The sequence below is a fragment of the Uranotaenia lowii genome, chromosome 2, assembly GCF_029784155.1.
Source record: "Uranotaenia lowii strain MFRU-FL chromosome 2, ASM2978415v1, whole genome shotgun sequence".
Taxonomy (NCBI): Eukaryota; Metazoa; Arthropoda; class Insecta; order Diptera; family Culicidae; genus Uranotaenia; species Uranotaenia lowii.
In genome coordinates this window covers 353336214-353357752 of record NC_073692.1, presented here as the reverse complement: position 1 = coordinate 353357752, position 21539 = coordinate 353336214, and the positions used below count along the sequence as shown (strand labels likewise).

General features: G+C 40.7%; 3 protein-coding genes across 3 annotated transcripts in view; 1 reads left to right on the top strand and 2 right to left on the bottom strand.

The window, feature by feature from the left end:
• The window catches only part of LOC129743818 (PR domain zinc finger protein 5-like), a 44607-nt gene extending 39152 nt beyond the window's left edge, over positions 1 to 5455 (bottom strand). The window contains exon 1 of the mRNA XM_055736017.1: positions 4866 to 5455. Coding sequence (XP_055591992.1) covers positions 4866 to 5021 — 156 coding nt within the window. The 5' untranslated portion in view covers positions 5022 to 5455. The remainder of the gene's footprint in view (positions 1 to 4865) is intronic.
• Positions 5456 to 7292: 1837 nt separating this feature from the next.
• Positions 7293 to 11055, bottom strand: LOC129743070 (uncharacterized). The gene has a single exon (XM_055735013.1). It carries the CDS (start codon positions 10524 to 10526, stop codon positions 7293 to 7295), a length of 3234 nt encoding a protein of 1077 aa, XP_055590988.1. The 5' UTR covers positions 10527 to 11055.
• A 4819-nt stretch (positions 11056 to 15874) lies between these two features.
• On the top strand, positions 15875 to 18213 carry LOC129746636 (zinc finger protein 771-like). The gene has a single exon (XM_055740426.1). It carries the CDS (start codon positions 16897 to 16899, stop codon positions 18139 to 18141), a length of 1245 nt encoding a protein of 414 aa, XP_055596401.1. The 5' UTR covers positions 15875 to 16896; the 3' UTR covers positions 18142 to 18213.
• Positions 18214 to 21539: the final 3326 nt, after the last annotated feature.

The following is a 21539-nucleotide window of genomic DNA, read 5'->3' as shown; positions in this document are numbered from 1 at the left end:
CGGAATTCTGCGGCAGGGTTGGATTAAAAGTCAACGACTCTAAATGCAATGTTTTACTTTTCCTCGGAAAATTAACAACATCATGTCCTTTCTATCGCCTGGAAAATTTCTTGATGGTTACACGGCAAGCCTCAATAAAAGAGTGGGGAGTTGAGTTGGATTCAGAGCTAAACTTCTCTAATTCTTCGCTAATTCAATGTTTGGAATGGTTAGCAGAATTCGTCACCAGTTGAAGGATCCCTATACTATTGTATCAATTTACGTCGGATTAGTTCGGACCGCAAGAGTAGAGTACGCCAGTATGGTTTGGCGCCAATACTGTAACATTCATATAAACAGACTAGAAAGAGTTCAAAAGAAGTTCCTGAGATACGCCTTGAGAAAACTTTGACGACAAGCAGAAATGCCGGAGTATCGAGTGTTGTGCATGCTGGTAGGATTGGAATCCCTGGAAACCCGCAGAAATTCGATGGACGCATTGTTTTTAAAAAATCTGACCAGTGGAAGATGTTATTCACCATCGTATTTAACATCTCAAATATGTCATAACGAAGGCCGCAGTGGTTTGCGTAGCGGAAGGCCATTTCAGTTAGCTAATCGGATTCAAAATAATGCTAGGAATGAGCGAATTTACCGAATCACGACACTTTATAATGCAAACGTTGATATTATCGAATAAAATATGGCCAGAGAACAAATTAAAATAAGAAGGCAGTGTTAATTCATATTCATTATTCGTGTAGTTCTCGTGTATACTCTAGAATAAGATAAAGGGTTGAAGCCTGGGATCTAAATAGATAAATTAAATTAAAAATTTACTTAACGGCGTGTTCGTAAACTGATTTGTTTGGGTGATGCATCGATTTGTTTGGTAGATGTCAAATCACCTTCCAATGCTTTTGCATACAGTTTGTTTAATTTACGAACGCCAACATCGATAGAAAAAATCACTTCGATAGAAAAAATCAATTTACGAACACGCCGTAAGACATTTCTTCATCGAAATCGAAGTGCTCGGAAAAACGGTTGAATGTTTTCATAACACCGATGATAGCGCTATTAGCTCCGTAATAGTTCAATCAAATGGGGACATACAAACGTAGATCCTGGGTTCTTAGTTCACGGGGTCGCACACTTAGAGGAATGGCTTCCAGTAGCGTGAGGCAGTTGATTTGCGATGTTAAAAGATCTGCGACGGAGGAGTATCGTGCTGCGTTTATGCGGGCTTGAAGATTGTCCATGTCTATGAGACGGCATAAATGTTCTTGGCTTTGCAAGCGAAACGGGTCTTGCCAAGACAGGTGTCTATAGCCTATAGGTCTGTATAGCCTCGAGCCGTTCGGCACCATTCTAATAGTAGGAACACCAAACATCTGATGCGTATTCAAGGATAGAGCGAACAATACTGCAATACAAACTTTTCAAGCAATACACATCCTTGAAGTCTTTGGCCACTCGAAATAAGAATCCAAGACTTCTGGAAGCTTTGTCGACAACGTAGTTTGTTTGTGCCCTGAATTCCAGCTTCCGGTCTAGAATACGCGTGCGATTGGCTCATCTCCGAGGAAGTACTCAGCGGAAAAAGGCTGCCGCCTTCTTGAAAAACTGATGAGTGCACATTTACTGCGATACAATGGCAGGCAGTTTATGTCACACCAGCCAGTGTGCGAAAAGGTTGAATTGATTTTGTAGGGAATAATATCGAATCAATATCGACCTGGCCGTTTATGTCGTAAAATAGTTTTAGGTCGTCAGCATAGCACAGCTTTGGGCCGTCGAGGAGTGAGAGCGTATCGTTAAAGTAGATTGAGAAGATAATCGGTCCTAAATGGCTTCCCTGAGGCACACCGCGCAGAAGAAGCTAAGAACTTTCTGAAGAAAGAGTCCCCCGTGCGAACTGTTAATTTACGTCCAGATAGGAACCATCCAAGAAGAGTTCCACAGAAACCCAGGCTTTCGAGTTTTCCGATGGCAATATCTTGATTGACTTTGTCGAATGCCGCAGACAAATCGATATAAAAAGCGTTAGTTTGAGACTTGGCAGCAAAACTTTCGTGCACATAAGAAGTGAACGTCAGAAGGTTAGTTGCGCTTGGGCATGAATCCGTGTTGATCGCCGGAAAATGTTTTCTTGTAAATTCCTTGGAATCAAAGGAAAAATTAACCCTTCGTTTCATAAAGTAACAAATTTGCAACAATTAATGTATGGAAAAAGTGAAAAATCGGTATTTATTTGAAATTTTTTTTCTTGATGTACTCATCATTTCTAACTGAAAAAAATGATTTTTAAGGAAAAATGAAAAATCATGAAATGAAGGGTTAAAGGTATGAACAAATAGGGAATTGAAAGCGAAGGAATTTGTGAGAATCGAGCATGGCTTAGTGTTAGCATATTCAGCTCTTAATTCGACGCGCAGCAGTTCATATTTCCAAGTACAATTTTTAAACAGTGTGGGGCTTCAAAAGGGTTCTTAAAATTTGTTTTTTTATCAGCCCAACAGAAAGGTTAAATGGCTTTATTTTTCCAGCTTGATTATGAAACTAAATTTCGAAAAAGGCTTAATTTTTGAAGTTCCAGGTGTGTAGCACGTTATAGCCGTTCTTCAAAAGCTGAGTATGCTTTTATGGACCCTTTTATGGAAATTCGGGAAAAAGCTATTTTAATTAATTTGATAGAATGGGTATAGGTATGCGGCTGAAAATTGAGGGCCGAAGGGTATCCGACCAAATAGGACAACAGCTTTAGACTAAAAATCTTCTTAATCTTGTTTACTTAGGTATAGATTATCACTTTTTGAAGAGAACAGGAAATAGATAGAGGGATATGAAAATAAATAGAATTATAGACGAAAATAAATAGAATTATAGACGAAAATCAATAGCTTCTAGTAACAGGTTTATTTGGACTATGTAGCCAACGTAAATTTTATTTTCAGGTCAAAATAATGACATTATTTTTATGTTTCAAGCCGTGATATTCAAAGATCATTTGCAGCGGTATTATTCAGGTAGAAATAATCTATAGGTCATTTTTTGTGACGAATGCAGATTAATGTTGCCTTAAAAAAATCCCAGCAAACGATCTCATTTATGACCAAGTCACATAAGACGAACTACTCAAAAACGTCTGCAAGCGAGGTGATCTACACCGTTATGAAATTGTCAAAATGGCTAGCATGCACAAACGGTATAGCATTATCAACTTGTTTATTCTCGAACATAAACATCCTGCCTGGAAGTTATGTGTCTCCTTACTAAAGATAAGAAAATTTTAGCATCATAGATCGTCAAGCATTTCTCAGTTTAAAACAGCAATAATCTATCGGTTCACGTTACTACTTCTGTAGCTTTATAAGTATTATTCGATTAATCATTATGCTCTTTACATTCAACTCCTAACCCATCGCTCACAGTTGGGATTAGCAAGATCCGACGAGCGAGCCCGGCAACTACGTTGATATCGGTTCACAGCCAACGTGCACACCAACTGTAGCTCGGTTCGAAAATATAGTATCACCCAAGTTGTGCTTCTTCCACATTGGAATCCCAAACCAACCAACAGTCGGCATGGAACGTTTTCCTCTTAAATATCTTGCTGCGGCGACGGGCGATCCGGTGAGCGAAAAAAAAACGAAAGGACAGAGGCAAAACGAAAATAGGGGAAATCTTGCGCTCAACCCAACTCAATCCAGCCAGTGAGTCAACAACAACAGCAACGGTAAAGAAAAAGGTCTCGCTATCCCGGATTGCTCGAGTCCCCTTCGCTTGGTTTGGCATCGAAGGGTTTGGATTATATTCCTGCCAGCAGCACAAGAAGCAATATAATTCAGGCAGCACCCTTTTCCGTTGGTTTTACCCGTGGATGGAGCGAGACAACTCTTCGAAATACGTAGTAGGTTTCGGACGGCACTCAATGGGGCTCAATAACAATCAAGGATTGGACCATCGGTCACCATAGCTTACTCTACAGGGTACCACTTATGGCGCTGAGCCAAAATTCCCAAGTGGAACGTAGCAAACGCACGTCAGAGGCCTTCGGAACGTGTTTCCTAAACCAGATGAGTTATTTATTTTTATTTTCATAGTATTCCGTCTTACGACATAACTTGACGAACATAATTCCTAAAATTCACTCGGTCCATGGCAACCGTTCTCCAATTTCTCGGGCACCCCACGTTCACCAGATCACGCTCCACTTGGTCTAACCACCTCGCTCGTTGCGCCCCCGCTCGTCTTGTTCCTACCGGATTCGTAGCGAACACCTGTTTTGCAGGACAGTCGTCCGGCATTCTCGCAACATGTCCCGCCCAGCGTATCCGGCCAGCTTTCACCACCTTCTGGAACCAGATGAGTGTCTCGTTTTATTTGAACGAAGGCTAAACATAAAATACTCGATACCCGACCAACACAACCCAAGTGGGACGGAAAGTGCGTGGTGGTACCGAAGCCGAACAAAATTGAATGACCCTCGCCAAGCATGTAGATACATAGGAGGGTTTGCCTGATTGAAATTGGGACTAAGGTTTGCTTTGGTCCAATGATGATGCTATGGTATGGGACAGCCCTCAAAACCATTCGCCCACTTGAGTCGAGGTGAACAAGTATGTATCATGAGCTGTGTCCTACGTATTTATCTTGGTTTGGGGTTTGAAGACTCCCTGAAATTCAATGGCGAGACTATCACCGTCAAGTTGTGAAAATTTGATACCCTCGGTAGTCTCACATTTTCTACTGTTGGTTGTCAGATTATTAAGGGTGAGGGGACTTATTCAATCCTGATCATGAAACTAAGAGGAAGGACTTTTGAATTACCCTTACTCAAACCTGTAACCCCGTATCTCCATAAACGAAAAAAGTGGTCTCACCTGAACAGTAGTACATAAACGAATCCTGGACACAACCGCCGTCGGAGCGTTGGGGTTTCCGCCCCGTACCGGAAACAGTGGCAACATGTCACTACCGTCCGTTTCCGACAGGCACAACCTGCAGATATTCTCGATGTTCTCCGGTAGGCTGATCATGATGATGGATGACTATTCTTCCGATTCTTCCTCACTACCTCACAAGGCTTGTACCAATCGATCAGTATTCTACTGAAGTCTCTTCACTTAACCAATGTTCTTCTAGCGTACACAATACAATGTACAGCGCTACGGAACCGTGCTAGGTCTACAAAACCATGAAGCAGTTGCCTCAATACTTCCCTCCTTCGCACATACACTCACACAAGTACCGAAAAAGCAACCCGAGCAACCCAATGTCAATGACGGCGGCAGCCCGATGACGATGATGATGATGATCTTAACAACACTCGAAGAGCGGCACAGATGCTGCACACATAAACTCTTGCATGTGTAGCGCGCGTACACCACCCAACGAACCGGAACAACACAGAGACACGCCGCTAGAAAAACAACGTCCGTTCACCGCCGAGTTTGCCGGGAAAGTGATGAACGTGATCCGGCCAGCAAGCACCGTCGGTCTTTCGAGGAGCGAGAGTCGGCGTCGGCAGAAAGTAAATAAACATGGGTGAAAGAGAAAGACAACTTAAGCTGCTGGTCGAGTGTATTCGCACCGCAGGTAAGAGTAGAATGGCAGACATACAAAATTTTGTTTTGATCCAAAGGCTGATGAAAATACCTAGCAGGGTCAGTTGCGTCTGACTGGTATCATTTTATTAAGTGAATTACTAAATATGTCATTTTATAAATCAGGTCCTCAAAGCCAGAGAGGGCTGAGTGTAATTTCCGAATTTGTAACACTCCTTTATTCGTTCGAAGTTGGGCGAGTTTTAAATTCCTACGGGTACAATTCTATTAACAAATCATAATGAAATTGTAGTTTTTCTTTCTTACGTTTAGTGGCCTTTCAATTCGTAACCTTCTGCCTGAACTTTTCAGCTTTGTGCCTCCGTTTTTCACCTGAACTTTCAAATTGTACATTTAGAACGCGCTTCTATAAGTTCTCTAAATATTTCTCACCTTCGCTGGATTCCTTTGCCGTTCTACCAACTTGCGCACCACCGTACTATCAGGTTAGCACTTTAGCCTACGTTCGAATAACGTCAAATTAAAAAAGGTACAAATCTACTTTCCGTTGGCCTACCTTAGCTGGGATGTAGTAAATTTCACTTCTGCTCACTGCCGTAATAAAGCACAAAAGTTTCCTGTTGATTAGCACAAACGTTTGGCGATACAATTGAACTTCACTCATTTTACTGGTTGTGCTAAACGTAAAAACTTATGCTACACAAATAACACACGACGTATTACAGGACACGACACTTAACGTTTTTACTAACGGAAAAAGGAATTAAATTTACCTTTTTTGTCGACCGGTTTCGGGCTCGATGTTGCCCATCTGCTACCGGAAGAGAGATCTGGAATTTATGAGATTCCATGTCAAAACTGCCCGGCCGTCTATATTGGGCAAACCAGACGGAAATTCAGAACCAGAATCAAAGAGCACAAAAACGCAGTAGATAACAACAGGAGCAACGAATCAAGTGTAGCTGCCCACGCGTCAGAACTTAATCATCACATAGATTGGGGAAAGGTTAAGTTCAAAAAATGTGTACGCAAAGCGTCACATTTAAACGCATGGGAATCCATGTATATCACTACATCGGAAAGGCCACTTATGAACGAGGATGAGGCTCCAATCATATCACCGCTTTTCAACCTGCTCAAACCAAGTTTTCAACAACCCGACCACCCTTCGACGAATACTATTGGATAGTATGAACATGTATTAGTGTTTTTCCTTCATCTAGTCAGTCGGACATCGTCCTGTAGATGGGCAACATCGAGCCCGAAACCGGTCGACAAAAAAGGTAAATTTAATTCCTTTTTCCGTTAGTAAAAACGTTAAGTGTCGTGTCCTGTAATACGTCGTGTGTTATTTGTGTACAATTGAACTTAATAAAAAAAACTATTTTGCGTTTCGCAATTCCCCTCTTGTGTTTGTTTACAATTTGACCTTATGTTTTTGCTTTCGCTTTCCCGCTTAATTCGCAGCTTTCTTTTCTCCCTCTCTCATCGTCCCAATTTGAGAACTGTCATCTCTATGAGTGCGTTCAATGCTGTCGGCACGTTAGGCCCGTTCAGTGACACTCCCCCCCAGTTTGCTGACTCCGTCTCTGAGTCTGCAAACTCTTTCTTAATTCGCATGTCTAGCGCTGGAACCTTAACAGCTGATCTCTTGTGCACGCCTTTCGCCGTCTTAATTCTCACGATACGCGCCCACCCGTCTCGGTTTGCCATTCGAATGATAGCGATAGCGCATACGTCGGCTCATAGCTTGATCACGTGGAAACTGCCGACCAACCAGTGGTTTCGTGTAAGCGTAGGAACGGCTTCATCCTCGATCGGTACATAGGTGAGCGGCCTTCCGTTGAAGATGCTTTCGACCCCGACTGAGGCACTCCTAAGTTCCTCCTCCTTAGAGCGATATGGTGATTGTAACTCCGCTAAAGTCTGCTTGACGGACTGTACAAATTGTCCCCAGCTCCCCCCCATCTGGGGAGCTGCCGGTAGATTGAAACAGTAGGTGGTGGACACCAAACATAACTCCTGGATCATCTTGTGCTGGTATACAGCTTGCAACGCCTCCTTCAACGCTCGATCGATGCCAACGGAATTTGTTTCCCAATTGCTGTCGCTGCACAAGTTTGAGGTTAAAGAGCTAGCTAATAGTAAGTACACCCCGAGGATAGAAAGACAAAACAGAGGACCCCCCAATCTCTTCTCTACTCTACTCCCTTTAGCCACTTCCCTTTTTTCCAAAACGTCGATATTAACGTGTGCGAACGGTCGAGTCGATGATGTGACTGATGAATCCACAGGTGGGCCATCAACCGCAGGAGAACGCGTACAGGCAGTTGCCTTCGATTCGCCATTCGGGTAATGCACGCCGCGCTCATGCTCCTCTTCAGCGTTCGATTCTGTCTTGTGGTCACAAGAGGTAATGTGATAAGTGTAGTGCACCATGCTAAGCGCTTCTCCATTCGACGCTCCACTGTAGATCGTCCATCCTAAATCGGTCTTAACAGCAATCGGCTGACCAGGCTTGCCTTCTCGACTCTCCCTGACAAGTGTCATGTTCGCATGTTGCACGCCGATGAGTAGACGAGGCTGGATACTATGATACGACTCCAGGGGAATCCCTCGCAGATAGGTGTTTTCAGCCTGAAGTTGTTTCGCGTCAAGTGTCTGAGGCGGTAGTTGCAGTCCGCTCACTGTTCGTACGTCTCCCATGTGAAAGCGCTCTCCCGTTAGGCCGGACACTTCTAAGCTGACAATCTGGCTATTATCTTCAATACGGCGTGTGTCTCCAGTCCATTTGAGACTCAATGGACAAGATTTTCCAGCCAGGTTTAGTTCGTCCGCAAGATCTTGGTCCATAAGTGTCAGCGAGGATCCGTCATCCAAGAAAGCGTAGCAATGGATCACAATCCCGTTCCCATACACCACGACTGGAACATAGCGAAACAGGACAGCGCTGGACCCGGACAGGTGAGTGTGGCAGGACTGCTCTTCCCGTTGCACGTTGTCTCCGGTCTGGATGGGCGTGAACTCTGCGTTTGGTTGCATGGGCGCGGATTCTGGATTGAGCTGCTTGTGCAGCAATGGGTGATGTTTGCATGTGCATCCGTTGACTCCGCAGTTCCTGGACACACATCCCCCTCTGTGGCGCTTCAGGCATTTCCGGCACATCTTGGCTTCACGTGTGATTGCCCACCGTCCATCGTACGACAGTTCCCGAAATCCTTGGCAGTTCGCGAGAGATGCACAAGATCCCCTGCAGACAATACACGCTGTGGGGCAGGTTCTTCTTGCGCCGGCTGATGATGTGCTACCTCCTGGGAAATGAGCACGGTACTCTCCCTGGTGCTCAACGTGAGCATTCACGTATGCCTGAGCTCTCCTGCGTGGCTCCTGGTTGTGTGACGGTACTTTGGGCTGACGCGGCTTCGAAACCAGACAGGCGTCTTCGCCTATCTCGTAGATCCACTTTCCGAAAGTCTTCAGGTTGACCTTCCGAATACTTCTAGAGTGTTTCGCCCACTGTAATTGCATTGGTCCCGGAAGTTTGGAAACCAGGGAATTCAGCAACGAAGCATCCTGCTTGAGCTCCTTCCGACCACAGGCGTCGATCGTCACCGTCAGGTTCTGGACGTCCAGCGCGAAATCGACCATCGCGTTCATCGACTCAGGGTCGACCGGTGGAATGGCAAGAACCTTTTCTTTCAGAGATTCGATGATAAACCTTGGCTGTCCAAACTTCAATTTGAGCGCATCCATCGCCCTGTTCACTGTCTTCGGATGGAGAAGAAAACTTCGAACGGCAGCAAACGCATCTCCCTTCAGGCAGTTCCTCAGCCGAATCATGTTTTCGTCGTCTGTGTAGCCGCACATCCGGGTCGTGCTCTCAAAAGTGGAGAAAAACATCGGCCATTCCTCGGGATTCCCTGAGAACGCAGGCAAGTCCTTAGCGACAACATGGCGAGCGGCGAGCTGATTGCGCGTTAGGTTACAAGTTAACCGGCTACTGGTTGCGTGTTTGGGCTTACTTTCACCTTTCTTCGCTGGCGTAGAACGATCCTTCGGATTGAAGCTGAAATCGTTTGTTCCTCCCTTTTCGTCCTCACTAGAGTCATCGCTGCTGTCTGTCTCCGTTTCCTCCTCGGAATTATCGCTGGAATCTTTTTCTCCACTTTCTTCCTCTTCTTCGTCATCGGAGCACTCTTCTTCTTCACTTGTAGAATTTGGTTCCTCTTCTTGGAGCTTGCTTCCAGCGGCGCCCAACCAGTTCTGTACCTTTGCATTAGCGTCCACTTCTTCTTCCGCTGCTTCTTCGTCTTCGAGATCGACCAGCTCCTCGAGAATGCTAAAGTGTTTCTCCATCAACTTCTTCTTTTCCTCCAACAGCGTCTGTTCCGCCAGAAGTCTCTGTAACTGCAGCTCTAGATGTGCCTTCGCAGACTTCCTCGAGCCTGCTGACGTCACTGAGGCAGCTTTCGACGATTTTCGCTTGGGTTTCTTCAGCTTCTCCAGCTTCGGTTTATCGACCTTCTTCGGCAATGCAGCGTTTTTGTGAGCCTTGATATCACCTGCCTTCTTCTTTTTCGCTTTGCACTTCTCACAGTTCCACTTCTTACTTTCCACATTTTGGTTCACACCCACACAACTAAAGTGATTCCATCCATTACAATCGTCGCACTGCACCATCTGGCTATTGTCCACCGATTTACACGTCCGACAGCTGTGACCGATATTTACGACCGTTTTCGCGGAGGAAGTATGGCTAATTTCTTTGGGAGGAGTTTTGTTGGTAATGGGGTTTAATTTTTCAGAAGAGGGCCTTTTCTTAGTCGTGCCTGGTTTCGTATTGCCGTTCTCAGAATTGGGGCCAAGAGCAACGGACTTGAGTTGACGGGGGGTATCACTTTTGGCCTTAGGGGACCTACTAGCTACGCTCTTACCTTGTTGGGCAGCAGTGGCTGCGGTGCTGGCTGAATCAGACATCCTTCCGTAAACGAATTTAAAATGTAATTTCCGAATTTGTAACACTCCTTTATTCGTTCGAAGTTGGGCGAGTTTTAAATTCCTACGGGTACAATTCTATTAACAAATCATAATGAAATTGTAGTTTTTCTTTCTTACGTTTAGTGGCCTTTCAATTCGTAACCTTCTGCCTGAACTTTTCAGCTTTGTGCCTCCGTTTTTCACCTGAACTTTCAAATTGTACATTTAGAACGCGCTTCTATAAGTTCTCTAAATATTTCTCACCTTCGCTGGATTCCTTTGCCGTTCTACCAACTTGCGCACCACCGTACTATCAGGTTAGCACTTTAGCCTACGTTCGAATAACGTCAAATTAAAAAAGGTACAAATCTACTTTCCGTTGGCCTACCTTAGCTGGGATGTAGTAAATTTCACTTCTGCTCACTGCCGTAATAAAGCACAAAAGTGTCCTGTTGATTAGCACAAACGTTTGGCGATACAATTGAACTTAATAAAAAAAACTATTTTGCGTTTCGCAATTCCCCTCTTGTGTTTGTTTACAATTTGACCTTATGTTTTTGCTTTCGCTTTCCCGCTTAATTCGCAGCTTTCTTTTCTCCCTCTCTCATCGTCCCAATTTGAGAACTGTCATCTCTATGAGTGCGTTCAATGCTGTCGGCACGTTAGGCCCGTTCAGTGACACTGAGTGCATATAAAAGCTGATTTCGAGAAAAACACACTCGAAGTTCAAACAGTTCCACTAAAATCCACAACTATTAATTTGGGAAAATATTTATGTACAAAACGACTTTGGGAATAAAAACGAAGTATTTGACTTTTTCTTACAAAAAATAATGCATTTTAACGTTTCCTTAAGCGGTTCCATATTATCAATATTTGCACATATACCCCTCTGGCACCAAAGACCCCCTCTAGTTCCAAGGAAGTGCGATTATACCCTTCTGTCATTAGTGTTATACTCTCAATCGAGCTGTCCACATTAATATGATTTAGAACAACGTGATTATTATTCGTTTAAAACTTTCTAATTACATCTACTGAAAGCTAATTCTTGAAACACATCCGTTTAAGGAGTTTTGCTCAACAAAATTTTAAATGCCTATCAGTCAGAAAGTTTTGTTTTACAACCATTTTAAGATGTAAATAATCACAACAAGAAGTGAAGTCATTCTTCTTGGATGAAAACGCATGATATAGTGGAGGAAGACAATCTTCTGAGGTTCTTTTTTTCTGTTTTTTATTTGCAAAGGTGTAGGTGTCCAATCTATTTTGGTATTTTTTTTTTTAAATTTTCTACTCAGAACAGCAACATTTAGAGAGGCTTTTAAAGGGTGATACGGTCAAAATTTGGTCAAGGGAAAACGCGTGTAAATATGTAAAATCGTTTATTTAAAAAAATCAAATAAATTTCTTGTTCAAGTTTAATTAGTATAAAATTCAGTAAAAATATTCAGTTAGGCTTCTGCTTTTCCAAATCCGAATTGCCGGGCATTACGCTTAACCCCTGCCATCAGATTTTGTACAGCCACCTTGTCCACCTTCTTCGCCGCAGAAAGCCAGTTTGCCTTGAACTGCTGCACGTCGTTAGCAGTTTTTTTGGGCTTCTTTAGGTTCCGCTTGGAAATAGCCCAGTATTTCTCAATTGGGCGGAGCTCTGGCGTGTTGGGAGGGTTCTTGTTCTTGGGAATCACCTGCACGTTGTTGGCGGCGTACCACTCCATGGCCTTTTTACCGTAATGGCAAGATGCCAAATCCGGCCAAAACAGTACGGAACAACCGTGTTTCTTCAGGAAAGACAGCAGACGTTTATTCAATCACTCTTTCACGTAAATTTCTAGGACAGTCCCGGAAGCTATGAAAATGCTGCTTTTCAAGCCACAGGTACAGATGGCTTGCCAAACCAGATATTTCTACGCGAACTTTGACAGTTCCATGTGCTTGAAAATATCTGCTACCTTTCCCCTTCCTTTTGCCGTATAAAACTCCTGTCCCGGAAGCTCCTTGCAGTCGGCTTTGACGTAGGTTTCGTCATCCATTACCACGCAGTCAAACTTCGTCAGCATCGTCGTGTACAGCCTCCGAGATCGCGCTTTGGCCGTCGTATTTTGTTTATCATCGCGATTTGGAGTCACTACCTTCTTGTAAGTCGATAGTTCGGCTCGTTTTTTGGATCGATGCACGGTTGTAGACAATACACCCAGCTTATTTGAGGCATCTCGGAGAGAGAGGTTAGGGATCGCTTGAAACTACCGGCAACTCTCTCCCCGATCCAGACTTCCTGGCTGTCGACAAACGTTCCCCAAACACTTTAATTACATTTGTAACGGTTGATTTGACAACTTTTAGCGATTCTGCAAGCTTTGCGTGCGAATAGCTCGGATTTTCGCGATGCGCGAGCAAAATTTTGATACGCTGCTCTTTTTTTTTTGACGGTATTTTGACAACTGAAGAGTGAGTTCCAAAATCAAAATAGGAGCAACATTCTACACACACACACCTTCAAAATGAGGGGTGTTCAGGTTTTTTAAATGCAAAATTGAAAGAAATACGTCAAGTTGATATTGACCAAATTTTGACCGTATCACCCTCTATTTGACGCAATAGGCAAGAAGAATAAATTCACGATAATTCTCTTGGATAAAAGAGGAGTTACGTTCGGGGATCATTGAATACAGAGTCTGTCGTTTCAGAAACTAAACAGTTCCGTTTTAGTTTAACAACTTCATGAGAACTTTTTTAAACGATTCTATTAACAAGACAGAGCTTTTTGTTTGATCATTTAATTATAGGTTTAATAGACAAAGCAAAATGCATTAAATATTTAACCTGTGATGATTTGAATTGTTTCATTTGGTTCCAGAGGGAAGCAAGTACACAACTTGGTGCTAGAGAAGAACTCTGTGGCACCAAACCAAATGCGGTTTTTAGTAAGGGTGTTTTTTAAGAAGTAAAATCTGGATAAAATAGTGAAATAAAATTCTAATTTAAATAGCACATGATGTTTGGTGCTCAAAGATTCGTTCCATGTACTTTACTCAGATTTTTTTTAATGTTGTTACTAAGCCCCCAAATGGCCTAAAATTGAAAAAGATTATTGGCCAAAAATCTTTAGACAAATAGAAACATCGTTTATAACTTTATTATAATTGCGTATTGAGCTGTTGCTGAAATGATTGATTGCACCCTTGGTACTGAACTGAGGATACCAGCCAAATCTCTGATTTGCGCTAGCCTGAGATAAGGAATAGATGTCAAAGGTCTGGTACAAGCTCCTAACTCGCACCCTTAAAATATAAATTTTAACTCTTTCCGGCATTTAAAAAAACCTATCTTTTTCAGGCTTCCTGGAATTTCCTGACAAATAATGTACGTAACATTTTAAATTCTAGAATAGAGAAAATAGAAAGATTTCAGAGTAAAGAATATCCAAGGACAGATCTATAAAGTTAAGACTTACTTAAAAAATAACATATTAAAGTCTTATTTTTTTGGTTATTATCAGAAGTTTATTGCTGCTTCAAATAATCGATCGATTCCACTTGTGGTAAACTCCGGTGATGAAGGGAACTTCGAAAGCTGACTGACTTCTAGATCAGAATAAGCGTTACAATAGAGAAATGGAACCTGGATCAACATGCAGTAAAACATGAATACGAGCTATTGCTTGTGACTGACCGTTAATATCGTACTTTCTACGATCTAAATAGGTTAACAATAATATTTATGTTTCAGATTTTGACGGCCTTTTTTCATTTCATCCAACGTTTCGAGACTAAGTTAACCCTCATTCGTCTCTGAAATTTTTACCCGTTAGAGTTTCTGGAGTATCATTATGACACTCCTGACTAAAACGCTATTTCTCTATTGTTTCTCAACCGATTTTTGCAAAATTTATAGTTTTGGAAACCTCGTAATGTAGCTGAAATATATTTTCCAAACAATATCCAGCTTCAACTCTTAAATTTTGCGTTATTGAAGTTCTAGGAAAAATATCCGAAAAATATGCTTTGTTTGAAAAATGACTATAGATCAGCTAAAGAATACTCTAAAAACTTCACTTTGTGTCCAAGAAAGCTAAAGATAGAAGCAATACGTTGCGCATAAGGATATATTTTTTTAAGATCTTGATAACAAATAATGTGAAAAAGTGGTGTAAAAATTGTATTTTGTCATAATCTTTTCGGTCATACCAGACAAATTTTGAGAAGATGGTTGGAATGTTGACGTAATTTGGCACATTTTCGCATCTGTACATTTTCAAAATACGAAACAATGAATTTTTGAGGAATTTTCAAAGGTAGCATTTTTATCAAATTGAAATTTCTCAGATTTTCTTACACAGGATTTACTCAGGGAAAAAATAGAGTTATGTACAAGCTAGTTTCTGATAAATTTGTTTTCCGGAGTTTTGAGAAAATGTATGAGTCATGAGTGTACATAAATAAAACAGCTAAATGTAGGTGGTTCTTGATAGGTAAACCACAAGCTATTGAGTTATTGATTTTTCCATAAAATTCCTTATTAATGAGAAAGAGTAAAAAAATATGATCACAACCACAAGTTCCATAAGTTTTACACCGACTGCAACTTACAAACGCATTAAAAAGATCAACAGATATATTTATTTTGCCAAGGCCAATTAAAACAGTACATCTAATGAGTAAACAAGTCGACAACCTGTATGTGAATATATGCTTTTATGCGGAGCGACGACGATGACAGTTGGATTGAGATGTTTATGTCAACATGATTCGAAGATATTGAGATAATTTACGATGACCCATAGCTCACAATTCCTGCTCTCCCCTACTATTTGTAACAAAAATATTGAAACGAAAATTAATTAATTAAAAGACACGTCCTTCGGATTGGCTTCTATAACATAAAAAAAAATCAATTTACCATAATAATACGAGTACGTAATTTTTAATATTTCAGCAAAATTTGAAAACCAAATTGAGAAAATATGTATATCGAAAGATATCAATATTGATCTTGTTAACGTACCTACAGTAAGTAAAGCGTCGGTTTTGTTTATCAACAGCTGAACGCAATCCCATTTCAACGGGATCGCGTTCACAGTATAGCTTCTTGAGCGCGCGCGTATCTTTTGAAAGCGTTCTCAGATCTTAGGTGGGCGGAGTGGTCGGTTGAAGAACAGTGATCCGTTCTTGGTAAATTTTTGAATTTGATTTTAGAATTTTCAGTGACACAAATATTTGCTACGGAAACGACTTACATTTATCCAACTATATTTCTTTTTTCTTGGAAAACCTGTTTAGCAATGCATTCACGTTTTCAACCAGTAAAACTGAGATGAAAATTTCGCACGCTTTTTGGCACGTGGTCTGAACGGTTTCCGGTTAGCAGTATAGTCTACCAAACCAGACAGGATATGTTAAACCACACATTTTCTTCAAATGATTTTTCTTCAATTCCTTCCGAAAACTCAAATCCGTCTCTGAACTTATTTTGCAAATTGATTTACAATGTTGAACACTGAATTTAGCTTCTTGCAACCAAAAACTGTGCCCCAGAAATAGCATCTAAGAAAGTATACACTTGCCAGAGTGTATGCAAGCGCAACACGTGAGTTCACTCGAGAGCAGCAACAACAGTTCGCCAACGTCTCAGACAGAATAATGTTTTTGTATCTTCACATGCGGTGCACCCGCAGACGGGGTACAGCGAGGGGAAAAAACCGTGATTCGCAAAAGTGCGGATGGGACTGGAAGGATGAGGAAGGAACGGCTCTCATATGATGAGCGCATGTCGAAGTTGTACTTTTCAACTGATTAATAACAAAAACTTTGAAAGGTAATAGGTATACCTAGGACCTAATATAAACTAAACTGAAATAAACTTCCTTTTTATAAACCAAACTGAAATTATATACAGGTATCAAAGAATTAAAAATGAAATGAATTTTTTTTCTTAAACTGAAGGGTTAAAATTCAACAAGCCTCCGTCCGCAAAAAAGTAAGCAAAACCAAGAGCTGAATGCCATCATCTCGTGATTGCTCGTGCTCTCCTTTTTAGCGCAGGATCACGTCTCGTGCAGCAAAACCGCCGGGCCGGACCGGGAGGTGAATCACGTTTTTCTCTCTCCTTACTGATACTCGATGGCTGCCCGCTCGCCTCTTCCTTCAACTCAACCAACAGACCGACTGACTAGAGCTGAGCTGTTGAGAAATTGAGTTTAGTCGGTCTGTTTAGCGGCGTCCATTGACAAAACAATTTGCATCCTTCCTTCCTTGTGGATGATGGTGTGTATTTTGATTTTCTGAATTGAAGTTTATTGATGTTTTCGATTAGTGTGGTGTTTGGTCTAGCGGGGAACGGATGCTAGAGCTCTAGCGTCGTCTTCAGCATGTCTGAAACGATTTCTCAGAACGGAGTAAATTTGCTTGCTGGAACCGACTGTGAAAGTAGTCTGGTGCTGGACTGTGATAGTGTTACTTTGAAGGAAATTTCGGTGGATGAAGAATTTCCGGATCCGTTGAACGGTGACGAAGAATTTGTAGATTTTGTGCGCCTGGAAGGAGATTCATTTCTCATTGATGGTGTCAGTAATGTGGACGTGGAGAGCTTGTTGTTGGATACTTCGTTATGTAATAGGCCTGCCCCGAATGAAAAGCCGACATCGAACGTAGCAAAAGCGGTGGGTGGTGGGTGGAAAAATGGGACACACAATGTAGCTCCGGGCACAGAGAGTGAGTCTGCCGGCGGCTTGAAGTGTCACATTTGTTTGTTTCGTTTCAAAATTAAAGCCCACCTAACGAGACACATGCTACTAGAACACAAACGAGAGACTTCACCTGACAGGGTAGAGAAAATTTACAGCCGTTGTCGCCGGTGCAATCAGATATTTCCAACCACATTGCTTTTGCAAATTCATCTGCGGGAAATCCACAAATCTACACTGCCATGTGATATTTGCCTGCGGCTATTCGACAGCCAAGAGTCTCTTGCGCGCCATCGAAAGTTTCACGTGGGAGATAATCCTTTCGCCTGTGACGTATGCAACAAGCAGTGCAAAAACTCTAGCCATTTGCACTTTCACAGAAGAACGCATTTTACGGCGGAATTTGGTTACCGGTGTCAGTACTGCGATCGACGCTTCTCATCCAACGGAAACTGCCGCAAACATATTGCCAGCATTCATACTAACGAGAAGCGATACAAATGCACCAGTTGTCCCGAAGCCTTCATCTACCCGAAACAACTTAAGGTACATCTAGCTGAGAAGCACAATCCACAAAACTTCTCATGCGCTGATTGCAATCAACCATTCCAAACATCCAAAGACCTTAAAGAACATAGGGCCAAAGTCCACTACAGCAAAGATCGACCCCATGCCTGCGATCAGTGTCCGTCCAGATTCAAACAACGGGGTCACTTGAAAACTCATCTGCTAACCCACTCAGGCGAACGACCCTTTGGTTGCAATCGGTGCGAAAAACGCTTTCTCACCGGACATGATCTCAAGGTTCACCAGCGGGCACGTCACAGCACGGACCGGCCATTTCGGTGCAGCCTGTGCGGCCAATCGTTTCTGGTTCAGTACCTGCTGAATCAACATCGGAAAAAAGTGCACATCGAAGACAGTGATTAAACCAAAAAAAAAAACAGTGTTAAACTTGTATGCATTAAATGTTTCCTTATTGCGACAATAATAAATTTAGAATAAAAGCACGCTTTTAAATAATGTTGCTTTATTTGTTGAAACAAGAAAATGATGACCTACTCCCTCATTAGGACGTAAGCGTGAACCTACCTTCTACCAATGAGAAAAGGTGGTAATCAGTTGAAGATCTAAAACTAACATGCTTCTGTTATCAGCTGTACGCGCGCTGTCTGTCTATTGACATAATCGCGTGTACCGAGAATCGTTTAGAAGAAACAGTTTGCTCAAAGAGGGGGTGCCGATTGATTGATATGTTTTAAATAAATTGCTGCTTATCTTTGATTTGAATTTGACATTTCCTTTGTTTTATTTCCGATTAAGAAAGGCTGGAAAAGTAAAAAACGTAATGCTTTGTGTATTGGCACAAACGACGGATTCTTCCCTACATAATTATTAAGAGTTAACCGAAATTGTCCATCTATACAATTTTAATACAAATTGGATCCGAATACCTTTAAATATTGGTTGACATTCGTTGGCAGATTCAGTGTACACGTCAAATATCTCAACTATCAAGGCCAAAAGCATATAAGGCCTCCTTACGAGTGTTCATTTGTTGAAGGAGTAACAATCCATACTATTCTGAAACAATGTTAGTTATCCATAGCAACACTGTTATTTTATTTATTTATTTATTTATTTATTGCAAACAGATACATAAAATTAATACATTTTAGATAGTACTCCAATGGCTTCGCCGTTTAAGGAGTTGTTATTGATCTTAAATTCTATAATCTATGATCTAATCAATGATAAAGCGATAAAAAAAAAATATGTACACAAATCATGAAATTAAACTCAGCAATGAAAATAACTTAAAACTAAATGAACAATAACATAAATTCAAATATATACATGATGCAGGTTAATTTTGATATAATGAAAAAATATTGCACGATTTTAAAAGTGTTGATGATACATTGGAATTAAGAAGAAACTGCTTTATAGAATTTTTGAAATGACCATAATTGCGAAACGGACCACACTTTTCTTCAAGAAAGTTAAAAAGTTGTACGCCTCTGGCTAAAGAACGTTCTCCAATAGTTGTACTGACCGAAGGGCGGGTTAACATATTTCTATTACGGGTTAAGTATTGATGATTGGTACGATCAAAATATACATTGCAGTGTGTGCTATTTGTAATGCTCAGATAAATAAAACAACAAATTTGAAATATGTACAGGCCTCTTACAGGAATTAAGTTATTATTTACATTGTAAAGTTCAGCAGAACGACTGCGATATGGAAGATTATTGATAAGACGTAGGATTTTATTTTGTGCTACTTGAAGTTTATTAATTCGAGTATTACAAGCATTGCCCCAAGAAGAAATAAGGTACATTAATAAAGACTGAAAAAGTGAATGATAAATTATATGAAGAATATTAGACGGAATCCTATGTTTGACTTTACAAACTAGACCTGTTACTTTGTTAAGTTTTTGTAATAAGTTATCGATATGTAAGTTCCAATTCAAACAGTCATCTAAAATAACTCCTAAATATTTACAGTCAGTTACAACTTTCAAACTAGGAAAAACAGATTTAGTAAGAATTAAGGGATTAGAATTTTGCCGTTGAGAAGTTTTGAAAGCTATGATGTTAGATTTATCTATATTTAAAGTTAATTTATTTATACGAAAAAAATCGATCAATAATGTCATATCGGAACACAGGTTATTGTCATTTTCTTCTGAGCTGTTATTGTTATAAAATAATGCAGAGTCATCTGCAAATAACCGGAGAACTCCTTTAAGTGGCAAAGCAGCCATATCGTTTAAATAAACTATAAAAAACAATGGTCCAAGTACAGAACCCTGGGGAACTCCAATATCAATTGATGATAAACTACTGCGACAACTATTTACATTAACATATTGAAATCGGTTCGTAAGGTAGCTATTGATCAAGGCTAATGGAGCTCCACGTACTCCAGCAAAATTAAGTTTTTCAAGAAGGATTTTCCTGTCAACCGTGTCAAACGCTTTGGATAAATCCAAAAATAGGCCAAGAACGTCTTCTTTTTTATCGAGGTTCAATTGGATGTTATTAATAAGCTCAATAACTGCATTATTTGTGGAAGATTTTTCTCTAAAGCCATATTGCATGGAATAGAAAAAATTGTTGCTGTTTAAAAAGGATTGTAATCTTCTCGCTAATATTTTTTCTAATATTTTGTTAACTACTGATAATATTGAAATAGGACGATAATTATTGCAAAATGAAGGATTTCCGGATTTAAAAATGGGTGTTACTTTTGCTATTTTGAGACTATTAGGATAAATACTACGTTCAAAACAAAAATTAAAAATATCAGATAGAACAGGACTTATGATGTCACTAACGGACTTTAGGACATAGACACTAATATTATCATGACCTGGACTAGTGTGATTGCAAAATGATTTAATTAGGGAGGATATTTCTATTTCATCTGTAGGTGAGAGGAAAAATGTGCTGGCAGAACTGGATAGAGTATTATACTTGTTAATTGTATCATTACTATTTAAGATAATTTGTCTAGTAATATAACATATTTAAGAACTCCGCTTAATTAAGACGTACTTTTATATTAGTCTGATAGCTTTTTGGATTCTGGTTGTTCTTCTCCCTGCCCCAGTTCTGCTATCCCAACAGCATTTCCATAACATCGATTTAATGGCAGAATCTGGGTTTCCCGATCTAGATGTAAAGCGCAATTGATCTAAATTGCAACATGAAGAGCTTATGAGATAGGCACATTGTCTAGAATGCAAAGGTCTTGAACCATTTATGGAACTTGGAGTGATTTTGGAGCGCATTAAATCCTTCAACTGGACTCATGGGTGTAGTAGACCTTGTTGTTATTTTCGCCATTGCTCTCCACGGCTATACTCATACACAAATCAACACACATCTAATACTAAGCGGCATCTTTTTTTGAAGATTCGGAGTCGACCTTTCCCTAACAACTCAAGGTTTCAAGGTCTGAACTTCTGATCGTCGTGTAATTCAACTGTCGTCAAGAGTTTCTCTACTCCGAGGATATCTCCTGACAGTGAAAACCTCCATCCACTGCACTGAACCAAATTGGGCTATAAAATGTATAGGCTCATTTCAATAATTGTTATGATTTCGTTGTCTGATAAATACTAATGATAAATTCTATACAAGATATCACGAAATCCAATACTTTCTACCAGTTCGTCGATATCCGACAGTATCCAGTAAAAGATACTAGAAATTCCAATGAATCTTATATACTAGTAGCATTTTTTTAAATGTATAGGAAAATCCAGTAGCTTTGTTCGTTTAGTTTTCGGTAAAATGCAGAAAAATAAAACGGTT

Bases quoted from the DNA above. Each gene is read 5' to 3' on its own strand.
- LOC129743070 (XM_055735013.1), bottom strand. From the start codon at position 10,526: ATGTCTGATTCAGCCAGCACCGCAGCCACTGCTGCCCAACAAGGTAAG.
- LOC129746636 (XM_055740426.1), top strand. From the start codon at position 16,897: ATGTCTGAAACGATTTCTCAGAACGGAGTAAATTTGCTTGCTGGAACC.